The 25,087-nt window shown below is 42.1% G+C and overlaps 1 protein-coding gene across 4 annotated transcripts in view; it reads left to right on the top strand.

Moving 5' to 3' along the window:
* Window positions 1-25,087, top strand: part of LOC111153713 (amyloid beta precursor like protein 2) — an 81,902-nt gene that overhangs the window by 33,375 nt on the left and 23,440 nt on the right. For all 4 annotated transcript variants that reach the window (XM_022512891.1, XM_022512890.1, XM_022512888.1 and 1 more), the window contains exons 2-4: window positions 9,990-10,163; window positions 11,050-11,173; window positions 24,370-24,482. In XM_022512891.1, the coding sequence (XP_022368599.1) occupies window positions 9,990-10,163; window positions 11,050-11,173; window positions 24,370-24,482 (411 nt within the window). The remainder of the gene's footprint in view (window positions 1-9,989; window positions 10,164-11,049; window positions 11,174-24,369; window positions 24,483-25,087) is intronic.

Below are 25,087 nucleotides of genomic sequence, written 5' to 3'. Positions count from 1 at the left end.
AATCTCTCCCGTCACAGAAGAGTGATTGATGTGTTCTGACTTGTGCTGATTCAGAATGTTGGGGGGGATGGATCAGGCAGGGCAAGAGTGGATGCAGCTCCCCAGAGGCCCACCTGACAGGTGGCACAAAGTGGGGTCGTACTCCCATGGTGGGGGTGCCTTCATGTTCGTGTGTGTTCACACCCACGCTTACTACGTCCTTTTTATTCATTCTTTTTACTTGCATGGAGTGTTTCCCTTTCTCCTTGATGCATTTATTTAGTAGTTCCAGTGCTTGAACCCAGGAAGGTTAATTAATGGTCGAGGCAGTGAGCAGTAAACATACCGACCAGCAGCTCATACTAGCTTTATTACTTTATTTTTTTAAATTGCTGATAATTACAATAATGCACATGGGCACGGGTCCCAGACAGGAAGAATCATTGTCTGCAAGTAGATCTGGTGTGAGCTGATAATCAGTCTGTATTTACTTTTAAATTTAAATGCTACATAAATCATAGGAAAGATGCCTTTTTGACTTGCTTTGAACTTGGGGGGAGTGTAGAGCTCTTTCGTATTTTTGTTATTTTCACATTTGTTTTAATGGACATTAGAAGTTAAAGTAATTTGCTTCATCGTGGTTGGTATCTGAATATGGCTTGCACTTAGTAAATGTAGTAAAGTGGTTAGCAGAACAGCACATAGCCAGTGCCATTCGTAATTTAAAATGTAAAGTCCTCCCCCTCTGCTCTGTAGAAGTCATTTTGGCAAAATGTCTTATTTTCTGGTCGTAAACAGATAAGTGTTACTCATCTAAGGATTTCTGCCCTTTATTGACTTTCAACATTACAGAACCTCAGAAATAAAGCACCAAGCCTTTGGTTTTCATGAAAAAGTAAAAAATTAAGAAATTTTTAGATAAGGCCATTAATTCTTAATAATACTGTCAGCTTACTGTTGCTATCATTTTATAAAGAATTTTAAAACAAAAGATAAAAATAATCGTAGAATTCAGAGCACTCTTTCCTCAAGAGAAGACAGCAGTTCCATATCCTTATACATTCAGATGCATGCACACACGCGTGCACACCAGACCCTTATTTTTCTCATTTTTCAGGCCATTGAACACTTGTCCTGAATCCTATTAGCCCTCTAATGAGTGTTAGGGAACCCCACTTTAAAAGGCAAATAAAAGCCATCTTACATATTAAGACGTGAATGTTTTCAGTTGCATGGATTTGTTTTTGTTTTTGTTTTTAAGGATTTTAATTTATTTGAGAGCCAGCGAGAACACGAGCCAGGGGGAGGGGCAGAGGGACAAGTAGACTCCCTGCTGAGCTGGCAGCCCATGGCGGGGCTCCATCCCAGGACTCGGAGATCTTGACCTGAGCTCTTATCTTTCCTCAATATAGTAAAGGAAAGGAGACCTAGTGGAATCAATTTCAGATCTCTGACATTAGCTATTCATGTTTGCGGTGGAAACTTCTGGAAGTCAACGTTTTAGCCAAAGCTGACATGTGCATTGTTTCCCAACTTAGCTTTGGTAAAATCACTAGGTTGAGTATCTATTTTAGTGAAATAGAAATAGAATATTTTAAAGGAGACGCAACTTACTACATTAGGTACATGAGATAATTGAAAAATGCTAAAATAGTGCCTAATTTTTAATGGTTATGACTTAATGCACTTGAAATAAACAATATTATAAAAGCATTTGATTAGCCAGAGGAAGCATGTTTATAATTTCTGAGAATATTGCCAGCTCTGTGCTTGGATAGCCCACAGAACACTCCCCTACCCTGCAATCATTTGTATTATTTCTTCTGTTGGTTTGGTTCTTTTCTGGTATTATTTCTATCATCCGAATTAGTAGGAATGATTTAGAATGGATGTTACACTCTTTTTTTTTTTTTTTAAAGGATTTTATTTATTTATTTGACAGACAGAGATCACAAGTAGGCAGAGAGGCAGGCAGAGAGAGAGGAGGAAGCAGGCTCCCTGCTGAGCAGAGAGCCCGATGGAGGGCTCGATCCCAGGACCCTGAGATCATGACCTGAGCTGAAGGCAGAGGCTTAAACCCACTGAGCCACCCAGGCGCCCCTAGAATGGATGCTAATTATTAATATTTAATCAGTAATACTTCTGGATGTTTGTTACTTAAAATCATTTCCCTCTTTTAAGATTTAAGAAGCATATCCCTTACACATTCCCCTGACCCTGCACACGCTATTTATTTAGCACCCTCAGTAAAGAACCAAGTAATGCTGGCCAGCGAGTTCAGAGGTTAAGCCCAAGTTCACACCCATTTAGATCATCTTATATTAATACTCAAGCCTCCTGGCTTTCTGGCCTCTGCAGTTAGCATGACTTCAACATAGGACCGGAATACGGCCTGGCTTTGGAATTCTGCAGATTCCTATTGGTGAGGAAGCCGCCGTCTTCGTTTCCAAGCCACGGTCCTTAGGCATCGGGAGTGTCAGGAAAGTAGAGTTTTGTCTGTGGTAGTGTTAACTGTGAACCAAAGTTCAAATACCACGGGTGTCGTTTATTATAATACCCAAAATTTGGGTAGCACTGTATTTATGTTGCACAGAAGCGAAAACTAACACTGAGAGAGGTTATTCCATGGGGTTGAGACGCTAGTAAGTTGAGGGGGAATATGCTCTCAAGAATACAAATCCGGAGAAATAACTTTTACATAGTGCTCTTTTGATCACAGCAGTGTCTTAGTAGTAACTGCAGATTCATCTCGACCTGGCTTCCGTGCCAGCCGGAAGCTGGACCAGGGCCAGGAAGCCAGCAACTCCCGGTGATTTTCTTCTAAATGGTGGGGCGGTATTAAATTGTTCGTGTCAACCTGAATTCCCACAGAAGAAAATGTGGTGCATTACTGCAGCCTACTTGAAGTATGTCCAGATTTAATAGGCAAAGAAGGCCTGTGCAGTCTTTGAAGCCCATTTCATGCTATCCTGGATTTGGGGAGGATGCCTAGTGCCAGGGGGACTTCAGGGGTTCTTCCCCGCACACTCGGAATTTCAGCCCCAGTGCTGCAGTCGTAGCTGGAGAGAACTGTTGAGGAGCCACCGATGATAATGAGGTTAACCTCTGAGTGCTTGCTCTGTGGCGGGTATCAGGCTTCCTTGCTTCTGGGCAGTGTCTTCATTTAATCCCCAAACCAGCCTGAGAGGTGTAGGTATGTTAGGAGTCCTGTTTTACAAATATAGAAATTTAAAGCCTGATAACAATGGCCACCAACATTTGAACTCTTTTCTGTAGAACAAGCACTCTTTCCAGCACTTTGCATATCTTAACTCATTTACACATCAAGACAAGACTATGGTGAGCAGTTCTGTTGTCAGCTTCTTAGAGATGAAGAAACTGAGGGCCAGAGAGGTTAGGGGACCTGCCAAAGGTGGCACAGCTTGTCAGTGATGGGGCTGAAACGCAGTCATTGTCTGCCACCTTGCCCTTGGGCACACCTCAGGCACTTCCCTCGGAGGTCAGGGGTGGAATGGGCCGAGGATGGATGGTTGGTCCAGGCATGTCTTCATACCTTCTGAAATCAGTTTCTTACAGTTCCTATTATGGGCAGTTAGAAAGAAACACAGGAGCCCGTGCAGAACCCGTACACTTGAGAATTTTAGATCCATAAATGCTATTCGTTTTTTTTTTTAACGTAAAATATTTTGTGTGTTTATGTATTTTTCGGTAACTTCCTTTATAGAAGACTCTTTGTTCTCATCTCGGGGACACATAACAGACCTCTCTTAAATCTTGGGACTTGGATCCTTACCAACCAGTGTAATTCAGATGAACAGATCACTGTGTTCCTATAAAAAGCCTTGGAGACAGTCTAAACCATTTTAATCTTAGAAATGATACCTCATTTATACTTTAATATTAAAGCTCTAATAAAGCAGAGATTATTTGTATAAATTACTGTCTATGAAAATAATACCTAACAGCTGGCATATGTCAGTGGAAGAATAATGGCTTTTTGCATTCACTTTTTTGCCCTAAACCTAATTCACCAGTTTCTAATTAGAATTAAGTCCAAATGTTTAAAAAAACACAAAAAACCACAGCTAAGGATTTTCAGTTGGTGTAACACAAACTGTCACTTTTAAGGATAGGTTTTCTCATTTTGCTGCTAAAATTGGAAAATGCTTAACATGAATCCTGCTATTTTATTAAATAATGGATTGAAATGTTTGAAGCTTGTTTTACATTGAAAGCTTCACTTCTTTACCTCTGATGAAGATACGCTAAAGGCTCCAAACTCCAGTCATCCTTTTGACAGTAACGAAAGTGGACTTTCATATATATTAGGCTCTCTTCTCCCACTAGAGAGATTTTATTATGTGTACACCTGGATTTTACTCTATTAGGATGTATGCTCGTGAGTTCAGAATAGTTTGTTTTTCAGGTATTGGCCACTCAGATCATAGCTTGCTAGTGGCCTGGCCTAGAAGTGTATCTTCTCTTTGTGACAGATTGGAACCATGTAGCCATAGTCAAAATTCAGGCAGGTGATGAACAAGATTTTTTTTTAACAAGATTTTTTTAATTTATTTATTTGACAGACTGAGCTCACAAATAGGCAGAGAGGCAGGCAGAGAGAGAGGAGGGAGCAGGCTCCCTGCTGAGCAGAGCGCTCCAATCCCAGAATCATGGGGGATCATGGCCTGAGCGGAAGGCAGAGGCTTTAACCCTCTGAGCCACCCAGGCACCTCATGAACAAGATTTTTAAAAACGCAAACCACTTTATTTTGAACTAACTTTAGAGTTTTCTTAAAGTGGCAGAAATTCTACAGAGTTCCCCTGTATGTATGCTTTCTGGACTTCCCCTAATCTTCACATCTGACACAATCGTGGTGCAATTGTTAAAACTGGGAAATTAACACTATTACACAATTACTAACTGACTCAGACCTTATCCATATAATTACTCCAGTTTTCTCACTAATGTCGTTTTCTTGCCCCAGGATCCTGTCTTGGTTCCAGTGTTGAATTTACTTGTCATTCCTCCTTCGTCTTCTGAAATGGGAGAGCCCCGCCATCTTTCTCATCGGCTCTCTTACGCAGCTAGTTTACTGCTGGTGAGGGAAGTGTCCCTGTGTCCACTGGGCAGTAATTTTTCTTCCCTTTTGTGGTCATAACAATGTTTCAGGGATACCTTGAAACGATAACTTTTTAAAAACTTTGCTCAATTAAGTAAATCTTACGTGGAAGTTGGTGGACACAGATTTAAGTCACTTTAACTTAGGAATCATGAAATGCCAGGCAGAACTTGAACAAACAGGAATGAATGTGTAGGATCATGGCACCCTTTAAGTGACTATCCTTTTGCTGACTTTTTCTTTACAAATGGAAGGTCTTTGATTACGAGTGCTGTCGCCGCTGCGCAGGTGCTAACTAGATGTTACAAAGGCAAGCTTCAGTCAGTATCGATTCATCCTGGGACTGCGTTAACAGGCTTTCCCAGGGCCGAGCTGGAGCGCTTGCCTGCTTGTAATGGGGCAACTTCCTGTCCGAGGAAACATGATTCACTCAGTAAGGGGGATAAAACCGTCCTCTTCAGAAGATGCTCCCTCCACAGCAGGCACTTCCCCAACCCCAGAGCCAGATGAGATTCTGAGATGATTGCTTCAGTGAGGAAGGAAATAACGGGGCTTGCATTTTGCTTTGGACTAGGAATGCTGCTGCGCGGGTCCTGAGCCCCTTCGTGAAAGGCCTTGGGGCTGAGGTGGGCCCAGGAGCTGCGTCTCTTGAGATGATGATTAAAGGCCCTCATTTAAGTTAGGCTCAGATTTAGATTTACTTACATTTATTTATGGCTTTAAGCCACACCAGGTTTTCAACCAAGTTACTAGAAGTACTTTTTACCAAGTTGAGTTTCTGTCCTTGTAAAGCTGAACTCTTTCCCTGAGCCAAATTAATAAAATGGAATTTCTTATTAAGAATGAATTATTAAGTTAAATGGAAGCACTGGGCTGGGAAGCAATTGATGCAATTTGTTTTCAAAGCCGTAAAAGTGCTGCAGTGTGCATAGATCACAAGGACTGGCTTAAGTGCCAAACGGGGCATTAATTTTCTTTCGTAGAGGATTCCAGGTTCACAGGATATCAGAAGTGCTGACTTGGCAGTGCAGTCCCATTTGTAACATGTTAGATCAGGAAACAGATTGATTTATACATTGATGTAGTGGATCCACGCCCCGTGTGTGCTTCAGAAAATGGAGGCACATTGAGTAAGAGCGTTTTCAGAGGAAAGAAGTGCAAACATCAGGGAACAAAACCGGTCTGCCGTAGTCTAGGTAAGGTTGGCATCTGTTTGATCGGTTGGTTCCTAGACATGGTCCACAGAGGCTTTTTATATTTCAGATGATACCTTCCTGAGAGTCTCTTACGACCACAAGGATTAATCTTTCTGAACTCAAAAGTGAATCACGGCCGTGTATTAGCTGTCTGGAGTGATGCCAGTTACTCTCCTTTCTTGGTGGTAACCGACGTGAGGGGCTGCTGCCGCTTCGCTGCCTCTTCCTGTTGCTTTAACCTCTGGCAGTTTCGACTCTTTAGGGAAAGCGATGCTGACCGTCTCAGCACAGAGATCAAATGCACTCATCACTGATGTATTGACCTTCGTGGTTGACCCATAAACTGAACATTTATACAGTTGGAACTCTTGCGGTCTTTTAGCCAACAGCCATAGTGAGTAACATGTGGAACATAATCTTTGGTGTTGGTAAGTGGCTGCCTGCACACTTTGGACCACGCCACGTCTGTGGCTTGGGTGAGCTCACGTAACTAATCGACACTGTTCCTTACGTGATTTCGTGTTTAGAATTTAAGAGGTTAGCCCTCCCTCCCCCAAGTAGTTCTGCCACACCCGAAATCCCATTTGTGTAATAGCTGCTTTTAATGTTAAAATATACAAGGCCAGGGGCTCCTGACTGGCTCAGTCAGTGGAGTGTGCGACTCTTGATCTCAGGGTTGTAGGTTCAAGCCTCATGCTGCGGGTAGAGATTACTTAAAATCTTAAAGGGATGCCTGGGTGGCTCAGTCATTTGAGTATCAGACTTTTGATTTCAACTCAGGTCATGATCTCAGGGTCATGAGATCGAGCCCTGTGTTAGCCTCTGCTCCGAGTATGGAGCCTGCTTAAGACTCTCTCCCTCTGCCCCTTTAAAAAAGTCTTTTTAAAAATAAAATATACAAAGCCATAGAGAGCCTTTAGGAATTATTTTTCCACATCTTTTAGATTTAACTGTGATGGTTTAATTATAGCAGATTTAGGAAACACTTTCCTTTTGACCTATTGCTTTGGCTTTCTTGCTTATATTTTATCATCTCTTTCTCGATTTTCTTTATTTCTGTCTGGGCTTTTGAAGTAGGAAGGAAAGAACTTAGGGAAACACTGGTTTTGGTTGATAAAAGTTTTCCTGGGGTTTCCTTGCCTTTTTCTCGGTATTAACACATTTATATATATCCATTTTCCTCTATATTGTAATCTAGCATTCTAGCCATAATCCTTCGATACGGCTCTCAAAAGCAGAATGGCCAATAGAAGAGGCATTTTGGTACACGTAATTGAACTCAGTGTGAGAATTAAACATATCTGTCTTGTGTGTCCTTACCCCTCTTAATGATTGGTTTGAATTAATATACCATTAGAGTATTGCTTATAAATAAATGTGTGTTCCTTTCCACAGGTATCCTTGAATGTTCTTTTTCTTTTTTCTAAAGATTTTACTTCTAAGTAATCTCTACACCCAGCGTGGGGTCTGAACTCACAACCCTGAGATCAGGAGTTGCTCGATTCTGCTGAGGTGCCAGCCAGGCGCCCCTCTTCTCTTTTTCTTATCAGCCTGTAGCTTTATATGCAGTTATCTGGAATCCTAAGATCTGCCTTCTCCTTTAATAAATGATTAATCGTCACAGTATGGCTACAATCAATTCCAGTTGATAAAGTTGCTAATTGTTCTCTTCTTTGGATTTAATTGAGGTGTTTTTTTCAACCCTGATTGATGTTGGCAATATTTTCAACCCACATTAGCTTTCTCCCAGTTATCCAACAAGTGTCTGTGCTTTCTTCTCTTGTCCTGGTCAAAAGTGGGCTTATTTTAATAAGCTCCTACGCTAAATGTGTGGAGGCTGGCGAATTTTTCCTGGAGGAAAGGTCATAAAGTATTCCAAAATCAGTCTCCTGATTGGAAGGACCATTAATGTCCATATCATCCATCAGCACAAATAAATGAGAGTTGCTTAGAAAGCGCATATTTTCCATATATTATAAAAGTCAAAGCTACCCTTTCTGTTAATTGAAAAACCATTTTATGTTAATTGCTCTTTTTAAAAAGAGCAACACAACAGACCATACAATCTTTAACCCTATACACCAAGTTTTTAACATTTTATTTTCTTATGTTTTAAAGATTTCATTTATTAATTTGACAGAGACATCAGAGAGGGAACACAAGCAGGGGGAGCAGGAGAGGGAGAGCAGGCTTCCCGCTGAGCAGGGAGCCCAGTGTGAGCCTCGATCCCAGAACCCTGGGATCATGACCCAAGCAGAAGGCAGCTGCCTAACGACTGAGCCTCCCAGGTGCCCAGTTTTTAACATTTTAAAAAACTGTTTAATTTTTATTTTGAAAGAACATTTACATTAGGGGAGACTGCAAAACTCCATTGTGGATGTAGCCATCAGTATTGGCATAATTCTAGGTGCTGGGATGCCTGTTTTCTCTAGAACAGGAGACTTTGTTAGGACCCTTACCTGTTATAATGCCTGAATGTTATTTCTCACCTGTAATTTGTGATCTGTTAGTGGCTATGATCTTCTCACAAAGAAGAGGGTACTAACCAAAGAAACAATGGAATCATTGATTATTTTTATCTAATACAAGATAAAATTGTTCATGAAATCTCTTTCAGTGTTCCGCTTCCATGAATGATACCACCCCTCACTGAGGGATGCAAGCCATACTTGACATCTTCCTCACCACCCCCCCCATCTGTCCCCAAGTCTTGCCCCTTGTGCTGTCTCACCTCTCATATCTGTTTCTCTGCTGTACTGCCTTTAGTCCAAGGTACCATCTTCCCTCTCCCCCTCCTCCCTCTCCCCCTGCTCTCCCGAGTCCGCAGCTCCAGCTTCCTGAGCGGTCCCCTGCACATGCTTGTTCCCCTTCAATCTCTTTGCCATCCTGCAACCAGGAAAAAGTATCGCAGCTGCATTTTAACTTTGTGCGTAAAACCTCCCAGCACCTTAGTGATAAAGACAGAAGTCCTTTCTTGGTCCACACACTGTGTAGGCTTGTCCCTCCGTGCCTCTCCATCCTTCTGCTTGCTCTCTGCCTCTGCTTTCTCTCCACATGGGAACCTCACAAGCACTGCTCTTCAGGAGGCTTCCCTGACCACCTCTGTATCCCACCCTAAGTTCAGTTGCCTTCCGATCTGCGGCTTTAGCATTGGGCTCTTTTCCTTTGTAGGATATCTAGGAATGTGATCACACTTTTCTTATGTGTGAGTATGGATTCTTGGGCTAGACTGTAAGCCCCATGAGAGCAGAGACCACAACTTTTTGCTCACTCTTGTGACCTAGGCATTTAGCATGTTGCTTTGCAGACTGGTAGCTGTTCAACAGAATTTTGTTGAGTGGGTGAATTACTGGAACTTTAGCCATTCTGCACTTTTGTGGCTTCCTAATTAAGGAATGGGAAGTAGATGAGCTCATATTAGTGCAGATTTCAGCTGGGTTATAGGCTCCCAAGTTAGAAGTATCCAGGTGGGGAGTGGGGGTTAGATTTTCCATCAACCTTTTGCTTTGGTCGTTTAAGTCCAACAGTTGTTTTTTCTGGCCTAACTCCTAGGAAAATGATTTGTTTATGAAGATAAAAATAATAAATAATGAAATTTTAAAAGATAAGTTCTTGTTACACAAGCCTTGGATGACTGTGCCTTCGTGCCAGCTTTTTTGGAGTAAACATGGGTATATTTCCCCCTCTTCGGTAGGCTCTTGCAGCCAATGCCGGAACAGGATTTGCTGTCGCCGAGCCTCAAATTGCAATGTTTTGTGGGAAGTTAAATATGCATGTGAACATTCAGACTGGAAAATGGGAACCGGACCCAACAGGCACTAAGAGCTGCTTTGGAACAAAAGAAGAAGTTCTTCAGTACTGTCAGGAGGTAAGAGTGTTTCTAGAAAGGGAAAACGGCTTTTTCTTCTGGGTCAAGCTTGAAATTCTTTACCTTAGAAGACCAACTTGCTAATGACAGAGCCCCGGGCCTTTTATTTCTAAATATATATGACGGGACAGACTTGTCTCGTGTGCGCAGTGAGCTCTTGGTTCTTTTGGGAGGGAATAGTACAGAGGCTGGGCGGGACCCATACAAGTAAAGCCTGCTTCTCTCCGCTTCCCACTTACTCTGGGAGGATGTGAGGCTAGACATGTCAACATGTCATGTGTATGCTAGTAGAGCCTGGTTCTCTTGGCTTTCCACTTGCTGATAGAAAGCCCCAGTATTGGAAATAATAATCTCAGATCCAACTCAACTTACCTTTTGGGTCGAACCTTGACCTAGGAAGGGATGTGGGATGTTTTAGCTTCTTACCAAGATTAGCATGGAGGGCCAGAGTTAAAATATTATTCTCTAATTTCATCAGCAGACATTTCCATGGACTTGCCTTTTAATAGGTTTTTCTTCTCAACTATTTACATGCATCCTACAAGTGGACTTGATACCTAATAGATTTATTTTGGGTTGAGAGCTTGCTGCTTTTACAAAAATAAATAAATATTTAATCCTTATTTAAACCTTAAGTAAAGATTCCTTTTTATTTTTTTTAGAGAACACATTAGAAGTGGTCAAAAATCAACCTGTCAAAAGGAAACTAATACTTACAGTATTCTTTTATTGGGTGAGTTCAGTTAGAACCAGAGGTAGGAGAGTGGAAGTTGAGATTTATAGAGCTTAATGATGACATGACATCGGGTATCCTTACTTGCAAACGAATGTCCATTTATTATGGATCAAGTACATTTATTTTGCGTGTGTTTTCTTTTCTTTGCAGATGTATCCAGAGCTACAGATCACAAACGTGATGGAAGCAAATGAGCCTGTCAGTGTTGACAATTGGTGCCGGAGGGACAAAAAACAGTGCAAGACGCACATGGTGATCCCTTTCAAGTGTCTTGGTGAGTGTCCCTTCGGTGCTTTTGGTTACAGGAACCTCCAGAAAGGGGACGTTGCTCATTTTTACATGTAATGTTCTCTGGCCCCACAGTGAAATTTCTACACTAGTTAAGAAGCCAAGGGATGCAGGAGTATATTGTGGGCCTCCTTTTTTGAATATTTACTGCTTTCTAGGGTAGATGGTTGATTGATCTTTGATGGTCATGACCTCTCCCATCGTGGGCATCCTCTGTGTTTTAAGGCTGGGCTTTTTGCATGGTGTGAGTCAGGGTGCTGTCCTGAGAGCAGCCCAGCTTTGCCTCACGCTGATGTTTGAAATTCCCGTTTTCCAGTCGTAGTAGTGAATTGTACTGAGTAACCCAAGGAATGGAGGCTTCTCTTCCTCTTACTTCGTCCTACACACATTTGGCAAGGTACTGAGAGCCTGTATTGCTGGCGAGGCCAGACTTGTGGGAGTTTTCAGAAGTGACTCAGTTCCCCGTGCACACGATCAGGGAGGCCTGGGCTAGGCCCTGTGCCGCCTGCTATTCTGAAGGGCCCACAACCGCTGTGGGGGTGTCTGACCCTGTGGTTAATAGAGCTAACTTGACTAAAACTGAGCAAGAAATTTTTATTCCCCAGAAACAGTAGTTTCCAATGCTTACCTAGTTACTGCCTTCCTAGTCCCAACCACGCATCACTGAGGCACCCACGTGTACTCACGTGTGTGTCGTCTGGGTGATTCAGGAGCAGACGTGGTCATAGAAGCTTAAAAGGTCAAAGTAATTGATTTTTGATGATGCATGATAGGATTAGTGTAGATACAGCATGAACGGGCATTCTGGGTAGTTCGTAGATGTATTTAATTTTAGCCATTAATTTAACTTGCTCTACTTCCTCCCTTCATTAAAGCCTTTCCTAAAATGGAATAAGTTGCTTTTCTCATTCTCACATGTATCAAAATAACAGGAAGAGCCCGTGCCTAACTAACAGTGTGCCTAACTAACAGTGTGCCTAAGTAACAGTGTGCCTAAGTAACAGTGTGCCTAAATAACAGTGTTTAAAATTTGTAGCAGTTACTGTTTTAAAGTATTCAGGAGAGGGGGAAAGAGGGACAGTGCTGGTGCTTACCACTGTTCACTTTAAAATGGAGGATTATGCAGTCCGGAGTGTGAGACCTAGAAACCTTTTGTGTGGTTTTAAGGATGTTCTCCCATTCCATTTGGCTCTCAGAACTCTCCGGGAATGAGGTTTCATTCACTCTCTATAAAATTCATGAACTAATTGAAACAGGAGTGTATTTTTGAGTATTTGTAGACAAGAGATAGAGAGTACTTGCAGTCGTTCCCTTTGCATTGGTCCCCCCCCCCACCCCCGGGAATTGGCCCCTGGTTGCCCCTCCTGCATGCTCTTTGTCGTGGCTCCACTCCTCACCCAGAGCTTTTGTCTGGAGATCTGGGAGCCCTCTCTCTCCCCACATCCAGTCAGTTTTGAAGCCTGATGCATACCTCTTCAATACGGCTTCTCTGCCTGGTTCCCAGACTGCACACTGAGGCACCAAGGGCATTGGTATAAACTCAGGGTGTGAGCATTGTGGGGTATTTTTGATTTCCAAGGGAGACACCTCTCCAGCATACCATGAACTACCAGCTGGAGGTATTCACAGTTGCAGCATCCTATGGCTCCATTCCTTCAGTGACCTCTTATCTTTCTGGACTGGTATCTTAGTGGTTCCTGAGTTGAAGAGCCAGGCTCACGCTAACGTAACTGGAGGGGGAGGAGAAGGAAGTGTGCTGGGATTCAGGCAGTTGCAATGCTGGAGGAGTTTTGTGGTGCCCAGCAAGCACTAAGGACACGAGGACTTACTAAGTAGTTGGACCTAACTACCTAGCTTTTGGGTGTTCTTTTGGCCTGGAAGTGCTATGAAAACATTACCGAGACACCCAGGGTGCTGTGGCTTGAAAGTTGGGAATGTCTGGCTTATATCCTTTTCCTCCCATCGGATTCCTGCTGCTCTGGTCCCTGCCCGTTCGTCCTTTCCTGCCTGGATGGTGACAGCGGCCTCCTTGGGTGCTTCTCTGTTCTGTTGCCTAGTCTGTTGCCCTCTGACCTCAAATGAAGATTGAGTTGTTTTTCTTGCACCTAAAAGCCTTTAGTAGCCTTTCTTCACCTAAAAGATAGGTTGGTTTAAGCTCCCTAGCTTAGTTAAAAACTCCATGATGTGGCCTTTGCTCAGGCCTTCTAGGTTGTCTGCCACCCCTGCTCTGCATGCCACTCCTCGTCGCTGTGGCATTCACGCACCATCCAACTTTCATTGCTGGAATGCCTTTCCTCTACTTCCTTTGCTTGGGAAGTTCTCCCTTCAAGGCTTACTTCAGGGGCTGCCTCCCTCATATTTATTTTATTTTTAAATATTTATTAGAGAGAGAAAGAGAGACACGCACACACATGCGCCAGTATAGGGGTGGAGGGAGGGGCAGAGGAAGAGGGAGAATCTTAAGCAGATACTCCCCTGAGCACAGAACCCATGGGGCGTTGGGGGTTGGGGTTGGTGCTTGATCTCATGATGCCATGATCATGACCTGAGCAGAAATCAAGAGTCAGACACTCAGCTGACTGAGCCACCCAGGTGAGGGGCTTCCTCCTTTAAAGAAAACTTTTCATCCTGGTTATATTTTCTATCCAGATGCGCGGATTTCTGAAATTCTCCTATTGTTGCCATTGCATCTGTCACCCTGTACAGTGATGATCTGTTTCTGGATCTTTCTCCAACTTTGCTGTAAACACTGTGAAACTAGGGATCCTGCTTTCATCCTCTTTGTCCTCTAGTACAGTGACCATGTCTAGAACAGAGGATACACTTTTTTAAATGATAATTAGAAGACAAGACTGCTTACCATATTGGTACACGACAGAAATCTTATTTTAATGCTTTATTTTCCAATATGCTGTATGTAGTTTGAATTTTTCAGTGTTAAGAACCAAACAGTGAGGGGCGTCTGGGTGGCTCAGTGGGTTAAAGCCTCTGCCTTCGGCTTGGGTCGTGGTCCCAGGGTGCTGGGATCGAGCCCCGCATTGGGCTCTCTGCTCAGGGGAGAGCCCGTTTCCTCCTCTCTCTCTGCTTGCTTGTGATCTCTGTCTGTCAAATAATAAATAAATAAATAAATCTTATTTAAAAAAAAAAAAAAAAAAAAGAACCAAACAGTGAAATGATATTGTTGCTAATTAAATGTATAAAGGACAGTTTGACCATCACCTATTCAGTACTTTCTTTGTATGTGGACACTGAGTAAAGTATTGTATGGTCTTTGATGTTTAATTAAGATAATTTTTTGTGTTTATACCTGTATCCATTTGGACAGCTTCTTAAACACATACAGTTGCCTGAGGCTAAGCTAATAAGGGACCAGGTGACTAGAGTTCAAGGGAGGTAGCAGGACAGAAATACTGCCAATTCTTCCTTGTCATCATTTAAGAAGTAGATTTCCTTTATTTATTTTTTAAGATTTTATTTATTTATTAGAGAGAGAGCACGAGCAGTGGTGGGGGGAGAAGCAGACTCTCCACTGAGCAGGAATCCCAGGACCCTGGAATCATGACCTGAGTAGAAGGCAGACGCTTAACAGACTGAGCCACCCAGGTGCCCCTTAAGAAGTAGATTTTAATGTCTTTCTCCTGTCTCCTCCCCATCTCCCCATAGAGCACCTAGGTAGAACTGAGCTTGATTCATAATTAGCACCACTTTCTCTTTTCCATATTCTTAGAAAGCATTCCGGTGATAGTCTTTTAGAGTTGCTTTTGCCTTTAAAATTAAGAATAATTTGGGGCGCCTGGGTGGGTTAAAGCCTCTGCCTTCGGCTCAGGTCGTGATCCCAGGGTCTGGGAATCAAGCCCTGCATTGGGCTCTCTGCTCAGCCGGGAGCCTGCTTCCTCCTCTCTCTCTCTCTCTCTCTGCCTAATTGTGATCTCTGTCTGTCAAATAAATAAATAAAATCTTAAAAAATAAAAAGGAATAATTTAAAAATAATTTCAAGTTTACAGAATGCTTAGAAAATTGTACAAAGAGTTCCTGTATACTCTTTCCTCAGATTTTCCAACTATTACCATTGACTGATATGGTAAAATTAACTGTATTTACTCCCCCAACACCCTCAGCCCTCACCCTCCGTTGCTGGGTTTTTGCATTTGAGTCATTTAAGTGATGTCTTTTTATTCCTTAGTACCTCAGTGTAGATTTTCTAGAAACAAGGACATTCTCCTATGTTACCACATCATCAAAATCAGGAAATTATCATTGATCTAAATCTAATCTACAGACCTTATTCAAGTTTCACCTTTTATCCAGTAATGTCAGGATCTAATTCAAGATCACACATTGCATTTAGTCTCTCCTTGTCTTTCATAACCTTGGCATTTTTGGAGAGTACAAATTACTTTGTGGAAATGCCTTGCAATTTGGGTTTGTCTTATGATCCTTTTATTTATTTATTTATTTATTTATTTATTTTTTAAAGTAGGCTCCATGCCCAACACGGGTTGAACTCATGACCCTGAGATCGAGAGTCAGACACTTAACCAACTGAGCCAGGCAGGCGCCTCTTAGGATTCTTTTGATTTCTGTATTTTTGAGGAGGCTACACCAGATGCGTCATTCTTGCTGCATGATACTAGGAGTTACAGGTTGTCCATGGTAACTTTATCACCTGGTTCAGATGTTGTCTGCATTCACTGATTTCCTTATGAACTCATTGTCCAGATTTGACTAAAAGATGATCCAGGCTGATCCTATGCTTTCCTGCTTCTACCCCTGGAGCCTGCCTTTTCTCCAGGAAGCCCTGGTTTCTTTCAGTGGAGAATGGTATTTAGAAACCAGGTCTGGGCATTATGTGTACTAGGATATTGTTGCTTCTAGGCCCACTCAGCAGACAGAGTCAAGAAATACATGTATATATACATATACACGTACACATAAATCCATATATAAATCCATAAATCTATAGCTACATGCGTATATTAGAAATATTAGCTCATATTGATGCCTCTAGTTCCGTTATCCTCAGTATATCTATGTACTCAGCACCTCCTATAAATAATCAGTCTTTGCTTTTTTTGTTAGAAAGAGAGGGAGAGGCAGGGAGGGGTGGAGGCAGAGGCAAAGGGAGAGAGAATCCTGGGGATCGGGCTCCACACCCAGTGCAGAGCTTGATGTGGGGCTCGTTCTCACGACCCCGAGATCATGACCTGAGCTGAAATCAGGAGTCAGACGTTCAACAAGCTGAGCCACCCAGGCTCCCCAGTCAGTCTCTGCTTTAAAAAAATACCAAGTTTGAAAAAAAAAAAAAAAACAAAAAACCAAGTTTGTTGAACTGTATTCACATTCTATATAATTCACCCATTTTAAAGTCTATAGTTTAATGATTTATAGTATTTTCAGGGAGTTACACAACCATACAGAATTCTTTTAACATACAGGCTATACTAAATATGGATGTAGTAGAAAGTAAGAGTCCTGTACATTTTATTCACTAGAAGAACCACAGTAACTCTTCCTGTGCATAGTAAGATGAATACCACATGTTGGAACAAAGTGATGGTAGAAGTATGGTTAGCTTCAGCCCTGAGACCCCCTTGAAGATATTACTAGCTAATGGGGCGCATGGCTGGCTCAGTCACTAGAGCATGCAGCTCTTGATCTCGGGGTTGTGAGTTTGATCCCCATGTTAGGTGTAGAGCTTCCTTTAAAAAATAACAATAAAAAAGATAATTACTGCCTGGCAAACCTCAAGTGTTCATGTCACTCAGCTCTGCCCTCTTTTGATGCCTAAGGACCCATCACTGTGACCTGTTTCAGTTCAGTCTCTCCCTTCTCAAAATGACCTTGTATCTTAGGTTACTACTACTCATTGACTCCTGTTCGTCTCTAAAAATGTACATAAATGATAGGTAGGTAGGTACGTAGGTAGATAAGATGACCCAAGTAGGGCAGAGTTTGTGATGTGTGAAGAAGCAAAACTGCTGGGTATTTTGGGGGAAGGAGTTAGTCATCCCTGACATTTCTATGTAGGCTGGCTCCTGTACCAAAAGAAGAGAGCTTTGTGAGCCCGTGACTGTTTTTGTTTTGGGTTATTTATGGATGGCGATCTGGACAGAGAGTGTGACTGTGATGACTGCCAAAGACAGTTCTCATTGTCAGAGGCTTTGGGGTCCTACCTTTGGCAGCTGCACCTCGAGGTCTCACTGGCCGTCACAGGCTCCTGTTAGCTGCTCATTTTCTACCTTTGAATTCACGACAGCCCATCCACAGTTCACCCCGTCCCCACCGTGGGCCCTGGAGTGTTTCTGCTCATGAGAATTATCCTGGGTCTCTCTCTCTCTCTTTTTTTAAAAGCTTTTATTTATTTGACAGAGACAGACACAGCGAGAGAGGGAACACAAGCAGGGGAGGTGGGAGACGGAGAAGCAGGCTTCCCGCTGAGCAGGGAGCCCGATTCGGGGCTTGATCCCAGGACCCTGGGATCATGACCTGAGCAGAAGGCAGATGCTTAACAACTGAGCCATGCAGGCATCCCTTATCCTGGGTCTTTAACCTCAGAGCCCTGTTTACTTCTGAGACATCTGCTAGTCTAGGTGGCCACTAGACCTCACAGAAATTTGCATTCAATGGTCAGGTCAGTTCTCTTGGCTCCATCTCATGACAGAAGGCTTCCCCCGCCGCCTGGTTCGAGCTTCCCGGGCCCCATAACAGACATGGTCTTCCTATCTGCAGCTGGAGAGTACTTTTGCAGTAAGTTTTCAAAAAAAGAAAAAAAAAAGGCGTGAGTGTTGGTGTTGAGGGCTTTCCCAAGTGGGTACACGACCTTTGTTCTTTTTAAAAGGAATTTAAGCAACTCTGGAAAAGCTCTAAAACCTGATGGCTGTCATGGCCCTGCTTACGGGGGAGACGGTCTGAGAGACAGAATCATAGGATCATAGGGCGTGGGTGGAGGTTGGAGCTAGATCATGAGTGCAGCTTAAAGGAAATCGTAAGTTCATTAGGTTTTGTTAAATTGCCATTTTCATTGATCAGCTTCTTAAATAATGAAAACAATACAACTTTCTGTGTCCAGTGATTTGGGAAATTGTGGCCATTGTCTATAGCAGCCTGATTAAATTGAGGATTGTTATAAACGGTAAATTTCTAAACTGAGACCAAACCATTTTCAGTGTTCTTCTATAAAACAGAGTAATCCGATCTGCCCAAGTCTGGTTTTGTTTTTGTTTTTTTGTTTTTTTTCTTAGAAGCTTCTGATGAATGTAGCAAATGCCAAAAAGTACCAGGGAAGTAGCAGAACTGATGTTGGGGTTGAAATGGGTTCCTTTTTAGTTTTTTTGTTTAAAAAGCTTATTTTCATTCTTTTTTTCTTTCTTTCTTTTTTAAAAAAGATTTTATTTATTTATTTGAGAGAGAGAGAATGAGAGAGAGCATAAGTGGAGGGGAGGGGCAGGGGGAGAAGCAGACTCCCCGCTGAGCAGTGAGCCTGATGCGGACTCAATCCTGGCACCCCAGGATCATGACTTGAGCCGAAGGCAGACGCTTAACTGACTGAGCCACCCACCCAGCCCCCAAGAGCTTATTTTCAATAGAAGAAGGTAGAGGAAGCAAAAATACTAATTTCCATTTTTTGCACCATGATTAACAGTTTGGTGTGTATATAAGACTTTTCTTGGGGCGCCTGGGTGGCTCAGTGGGTTAGGCCTCTGCCTTTGGCTCAGTTCATGATCTCAGGGTCCTGGGATTGAGCCCCACATCCGGAATCTCTGCTCAGTGGGGAGCCTCCTGCCTACTTGTGATCTCTCTCTCTCTCTTTCTATCAAATAAATAAATAAAATCTTTAAAAGAAAAAAAGACTTTTCTTTTTGGACACAAACGGAAATATGTGTGCTTTTAAATGCATTTTTTTTCCTTAAATGGGGTCATACTACATGTGATCTTTTGTTATTGCTTCTTTTTAAGGTTGACATTTGAACATCTATTATGTACTGCTCTTAGGGGAGTTATATATCTTTGAATAAAAGACAAAATTGACCTTAAGGAGTTAACCAGGCTGAAGGAAGAGTGGTAGAGATATGGGGTGTGTTTCCTGCTTTATTTGTTTAATGATTTTTTTTTTTAAAAGATTTTATTTATTTGTTAGAGCGTGAGCACAGGCAGACAGAGTGGTAGGCAGAGGCAGAGGGAGAAGCAGGCTCCCTGCCGAGCAGGGAGCCCGATGTGGGACTCGATCCCAGGATGCTGGGATCATGACCTGAGCCGAAGGCAGCTGCTTAACCAACTGAGCCACCCAGGCATCCCTTGTTTAATGATTTTTATTTTTATTTATTTTTTTCTTTTTAAGTAGGTTCCATGCCCAGTGTGGAGCCCAACACAGGGCTTGAACTCACTACCCTGAGATCGAAACTTGAGCTGAGATCAAGAGTCTGATTCTTTTTCCTCCCCCACCACCCTGCCCCAAGAGTCTGAGTCTTAACCCACTGAGCCACTCAGGCACCCCTATTTCTTTAATGATTTTTAAAATTACTTAATCACCACCATGGAAGTTTTTCCATGTTACATATAGACACAAACCTGTGACCTTATGGTATGCCATTGTATATAGCTACCATCATTGAACTAATTCCCTACTGATGGGCATTTAAGTTGGTTCCAATTTTTGATATTAACAACACCGCAGTAAATATCTTTGTTGACTTGCTTAATTATTTCCTTAGAGTATGTTAGAATTGTATTTGTTGACTCAAAGAGTATTCTTTTTTTTTTTTAATTTTTATTGTTACATTTTAGTTTCTTGTCAGATTCAGTGATGTTCTCTTCTGGTTTTCAGAGGTCAGCCGGATAGATTCAGTCATGGAATAGCTAAGGATTGGTGGCATTTAATTTTACAGTATAGCATGGAGTTAATTATTAAGTCACTGGCATTTTAAAAGTTTTCATTTTAAACTTAATTCTGAAATATAGTATTTGAAGCACGCAGAAAAGATAACACAATATGATGGTCACTCAGTTCTCATCATCCTGATTCAAGTTCTTCAACATTGTGCCAGGTTTGCTTGAAATGGTCCAAGGCCCCATCCTTCCTTCCCTTTCCTCCCTTCTTCCCTCCCTTGCTCTCGAGGTAACCACTGCCCCCTTGTTAGCATGTTATTCTCACATGTTTTTGAGGGGTGGGGAAGAACCTAAGTTCAAGTAGCTTCTTTATTTTATTTATTTATGTTTTTACTAGTTTAAAAATTTTAAATCCAGTGTAGTTAACGTACATTATTGTTAGTTACAGATATATAATATTAGTGATTCAGCAATTCTCTGCATTCTTAGCACTTATCATGATAGCTATATTCTTTAATCCCCATCACCTGTTTTTCCCACCCACCCCCCACCTTCCATCTGTCTCGCATGTTTTTATACAGACCATTTGTTTTTGTGTTTGCAAACTTACATGAGTGGTATAATTCTCTACTTGACCTCTTACAGCTTTTACTTTACATCATTTTGGGGTGTGTCTAAGGTGTGATATAAATAGATTTCATTCATTTTTAACCTGATATATAGTATTCCGTTGTATTCTTTAAACTCGGTTTATTGTTTTTAATAGACTGCATATCTAATAATAAAATTGCTGTTTTAAATTTTTTTCTGATGTCGCATCTGTACACAAAATTGTGGTTTTACAAATTACAGATTTGTGTATGATAACTATAGGTATATGTATAGTTTGCTTTGTGTGAAGCTACTCAGGTCAAGGCTGTAGCAACATTAGCATCGGTAATCAGAGCTAGCACACTCACTGCTGCTCTGTGGGCGCCGTGCACTGGGTTCTGCTCCAAGCTTTCTCTGTGCTCTGCATATGATACTATTTCATCCTCACAACTCAGTAAGGAAATCGAGGCACAGAAAGGTTAAGTAAGTTGCCTAAGACCACTCTGCTAGTAACAGTAGTGCTGAAATTGAACCCCAGCATTTAACCCTGTGCACACTGCCTTCTAATATACTCTTTTGTTGCCTTTTTCATAAATTAAATATAAAAATTGCCTCATCAATACAGGGTGATCACATTAAAACAATATGAGTTGGTGGTTGGATGTCATAGTTTAAGTGATTTCTGACTTGGTCGAGTGTTACGATTGTTTCTCCTAGTAGAGGCAGATCCTCATTTACCCATGGGGATTTTGCCTTTTTTTTTTTTTTTTTTTTTTTTTTTTAAAGATTTTATTTATTTATTTGACAGGGACAGATCACAAGTAGGCAGAGAGGCAGGCAGAGAGAGAGAGAGGGAAGCAGGCTCCCTGCTGAGCAGAGAGCCTGATGCGGGACTTGATCCCAGGACCCTGAGATCATGACCTGAGCCGAAGGCAGCGGCTTAACCCACTGAGCCACCCAGGTGCCCCGGATTTTGCTTTTTTAAAGCATTGATTGTGCCTGGTTGATTGAAAAAATTTATGTACATGTTCTACCACCTTAGAGCCTTTAGGGCGTCAAGGCAACACTGTATCTAACTTACTATTTTGTGTTCCTGCATTAGTGTCAGGTGGAGTTATCGGGCCCCCCAGTTCCCTTGTGCTAATAATAGTGTGAAATGTCATTACCCTGTGAAAGGCTGTTTTATGTGGGGAGGCACATTTACTGCTTCCAGCTTGTAATGTCAGAGCACACCTCCCCCCTTAAAGTAGATCAAGGACTCCTTTCATTTGCCACTTGGGTCATGGAAGGATCAACTTCTGTAGTGTCCAGAGTTTGAGGCCTGGGGGGGCAGTCCTGGAGGACCAGGCTACAGTGACAAAGCTAGTGGGTCTGCATAGACTTTCCACTAGTTCAAAGCCCTGAGACCTTCTCAGGCCAGATTACTTTCCTGTACACTTCCTCTTTCAGGAAAAAAAAAAAAAGAAAAGGAGACCTCAGAGGTTAGCTGCCTGCTTCCTTTCTCCTGCCCCTACTTACTGCATCTCTTCCTGCGCTGAGCACACACCTCTCTCCCTCTCTTTGTTTTCCTCCACTGAGAACTGGTGTGGAGCATATTGGTGATGGATCAGAAGCTCTCTGATGTTTGTTCAGTGAAAATCACGGAGTCCCATTTAGGCTTAATGAATCAGAATCTCTGGGTGATGATCCAGTGATACATGAATATTTTTTTTAAAGTAAGTTCTACACACCACGTGGGCACATAGACCCCAAAATCAAGAGTCATCACATGCTCTACTGACGGAGCCAGCCAGGTGCCCCCGTGATAGATGTATTTTTAGCCTTTTCTTATGGAAATTACAAACATGTCCAAACATAGAGAAAAATAATACTGTTAACCCTTACGTACCCATGATCCAGCTGTGTAACGATCATCATTTTGCGAGTCACTCTCCCATTGTCTGTGGACCCACTCCTACCTACCCTTGCTAATTTGGAAACATATCACAGATAGTACTTTTTTTCCTGTAAATATGTCAGTGTGTATTTCTGAAAGATCGCGTTCTGTTTTTTGAACAGCTTTGTGTATTTTCCTTCCAGCTTTGTATTTAAAAAAAAAAATTATTTTATTTATTTATGTGAGACAGAGTGAGCTCACGAGCAGCGGGAGCGGCGTAAGGAGAGGGAGAAGCAGGCTCCCCGCTGATCAGGAAGCCTGCCTTGGGGCTTGATCCCAGGACGCTGGTATCATGACCTGAGCCAAAGGCAGACACTTTACCAACTGAGGCAACCAGGCGTTTGTTCCCCAGCTTTAATATTTTTGAAAAGTTTCAGACCTATAGGAAAAAATGTAACAGTGCATACCTTTATATCCTTCACCAAGGTTTTCCGATTTTGCTTTATCTGTCCACTCTGTGTGCGTGTGCGTGTGTGTGTGTGTGTGTGCGTGTGTGTGTGTGTGTGTGTGTGTGTACACATGTGCACATGCACATCTTATCTAACTTTTGTTTGTTGTTATTATACCCTTTGAAAGTAAGTTGGGACATAATGACAGTTCACTTCTAAATATTCAGTTCTTTTCTCCTAAGAGCAGGGACTTTGTCCTGTATAACTACAATATAAAAATCATACCTTGGACATTTTCTCTCTAAATGTCCAAATAATGTCCTTTATAGCGTTCCTTTAAAAAGGATGAAACATTACGTTTGATCAACAGTTCCCCAATTCCTTCTTTTTAAAAAATCTTTCATGACTTGATATTTTTTCAGTTTAGGTCATTTGTTTAACTATGTCTCTGAATTTGAATTTGTCTTACTGTTTTTCATGATTAGACTCATGACATACTTTTGGCAGAAAGACTGTATAGTGATTTTTCTTCTTCGCACATCACATTGGTCATCTTGTCATTGTCAGTGACAAACCGCGTGTTAGGCTGGTCACCTGGTGAAGAAAAGTAGCATCTGCCAGAGTTTTCCATCTCAGAAGCACCCATTCCCTTCCATCGAGCAGTTGTTCCTGATTCACTTATGACAATGCGTTGTTAGAGTTCACTTACTACAGTGCTTTGTCTTAGAGCCGTGTGTCTTTAGGTACACAAAGGGCTAAAGTAAGAGTCATCCATACTTCCGAAGAACACCCTGAGTTTCTTGGCATTTTGTTATTTTGTTATTAGAACTGGGGCGCCTGGGTGGCACAGTCAGTTAAGCATCCAGCTCTTGGTTTCGACTCAGGTCATAATCTCAGGGCGGTGGGATTGGGCTGTGTGCTCAGCGCAGAGTCTGCTTGAGAGTCTATCTCTCTCCCTTGGCCCCTCCCACCATCCTCTGTAAAATAAATGAACAAATCTTACCAAAACAAAACAAAAAAAAAACACAAAACCTAATGTGAGCAGAATTAGGGAATACGAGACTAGGAATATGAATGCATGTGAACTCAGAGGACTATCTGTGTGTGTCTGAGGTCATGGAATGGTGGGCATGGGGCTCCTATTCCTGTTCTACCTATCATGTGTTGCGTTAGCCCTACAGCTGGACTGTAAGGGATTTTAGAGTTTGGAAAGACTGAGGAAAGTCCCAAGGACCATCACTGTAACAGAATGTTGAGCTGTTGTGGCTGCTTGCCTGGATGTATAATATCCAGTTGACCTTGGAAGATGAGAGAGGCCCATCAGCTTTTTATACATTTGAGATTGCTCCTGCCCCGCTACAGAACTGTCCTAGTCTTCAGTGAGGGTCCTTGCTACCTCGAATCATCAGATTGCCTGTAACAAAGCTTTCTCTCTTCTAGTGGGTGAATTCGTAAGTGATGTTCTACTAGTTCCAGAAAAGTGCCAGTTTTTCCACAAAGAGCGGATGGAGGTGTGCGAGAATCACCAGCATTGGCACACTGTAGTCAAAGAGGTAAAAGAATGGATCGTGTATTGCTTTTCTGGTTGAGGGAGAAAGTAGCATTTTCTTCCAAACCTCATGATTTCAAGTTGATTTTATTTTCCCTTTATCTCTTCAAAATGTAAGATTACGTGTATCTTCTAAATTAAACATATTTGGGAGGGTATTTTCATGGGAAAATACGGTGTTGACTGCCCAGCCCCTCAAGTTAAGGATGTTAAAAAGCAAGGATGCTGTCAGTCAGATTCCCAAGGAGGCCATCCCAACCCTAGGAATTTAGAGTAGAAATAGCCAGTTATAGAAGACCCTGTCTCAACATATATACCGATAGGATTAGATGCCATTTCATTCTTCTGGGAGGAGAAATAGCCTTTCTTATACTTGCCTTCTGTAGTTAAGAGGAATCACTAGTCAGTTTCTTTGGTCACATTCTGACACCATGCCCTCACGGCAAGGAATGTAAATTATTGCTGACTACCTTCAGCCAGCATTGATAATTACTAGAAGAATTCCCTTTTCCTTATTTTTTTTTAACTTTGGTCTTTCATTGTTCCTGGCTCAGATGATGATTCCCATTGCCCGTTAAGCAAAATTTGTAAATCTTCTTAAAATAATGG

Source organism: Enhydra lutris, unplaced genomic scaffold (genome assembly GCF_002288905.1).
Source record: "Enhydra lutris kenyoni isolate GAN:26980312 unplaced genomic scaffold, ASM228890v2 scaffoldscaffold34, whole genome shotgun sequence".
Classification (NCBI taxonomy): Eukaryota; Metazoa; Chordata; class Mammalia; order Carnivora; family Mustelidae; genus Enhydra; species Enhydra lutris.
Note: the sequence above shows the minus strand (reverse complement) of the source record. Positions and strands in the feature narration are given on the sequence as shown.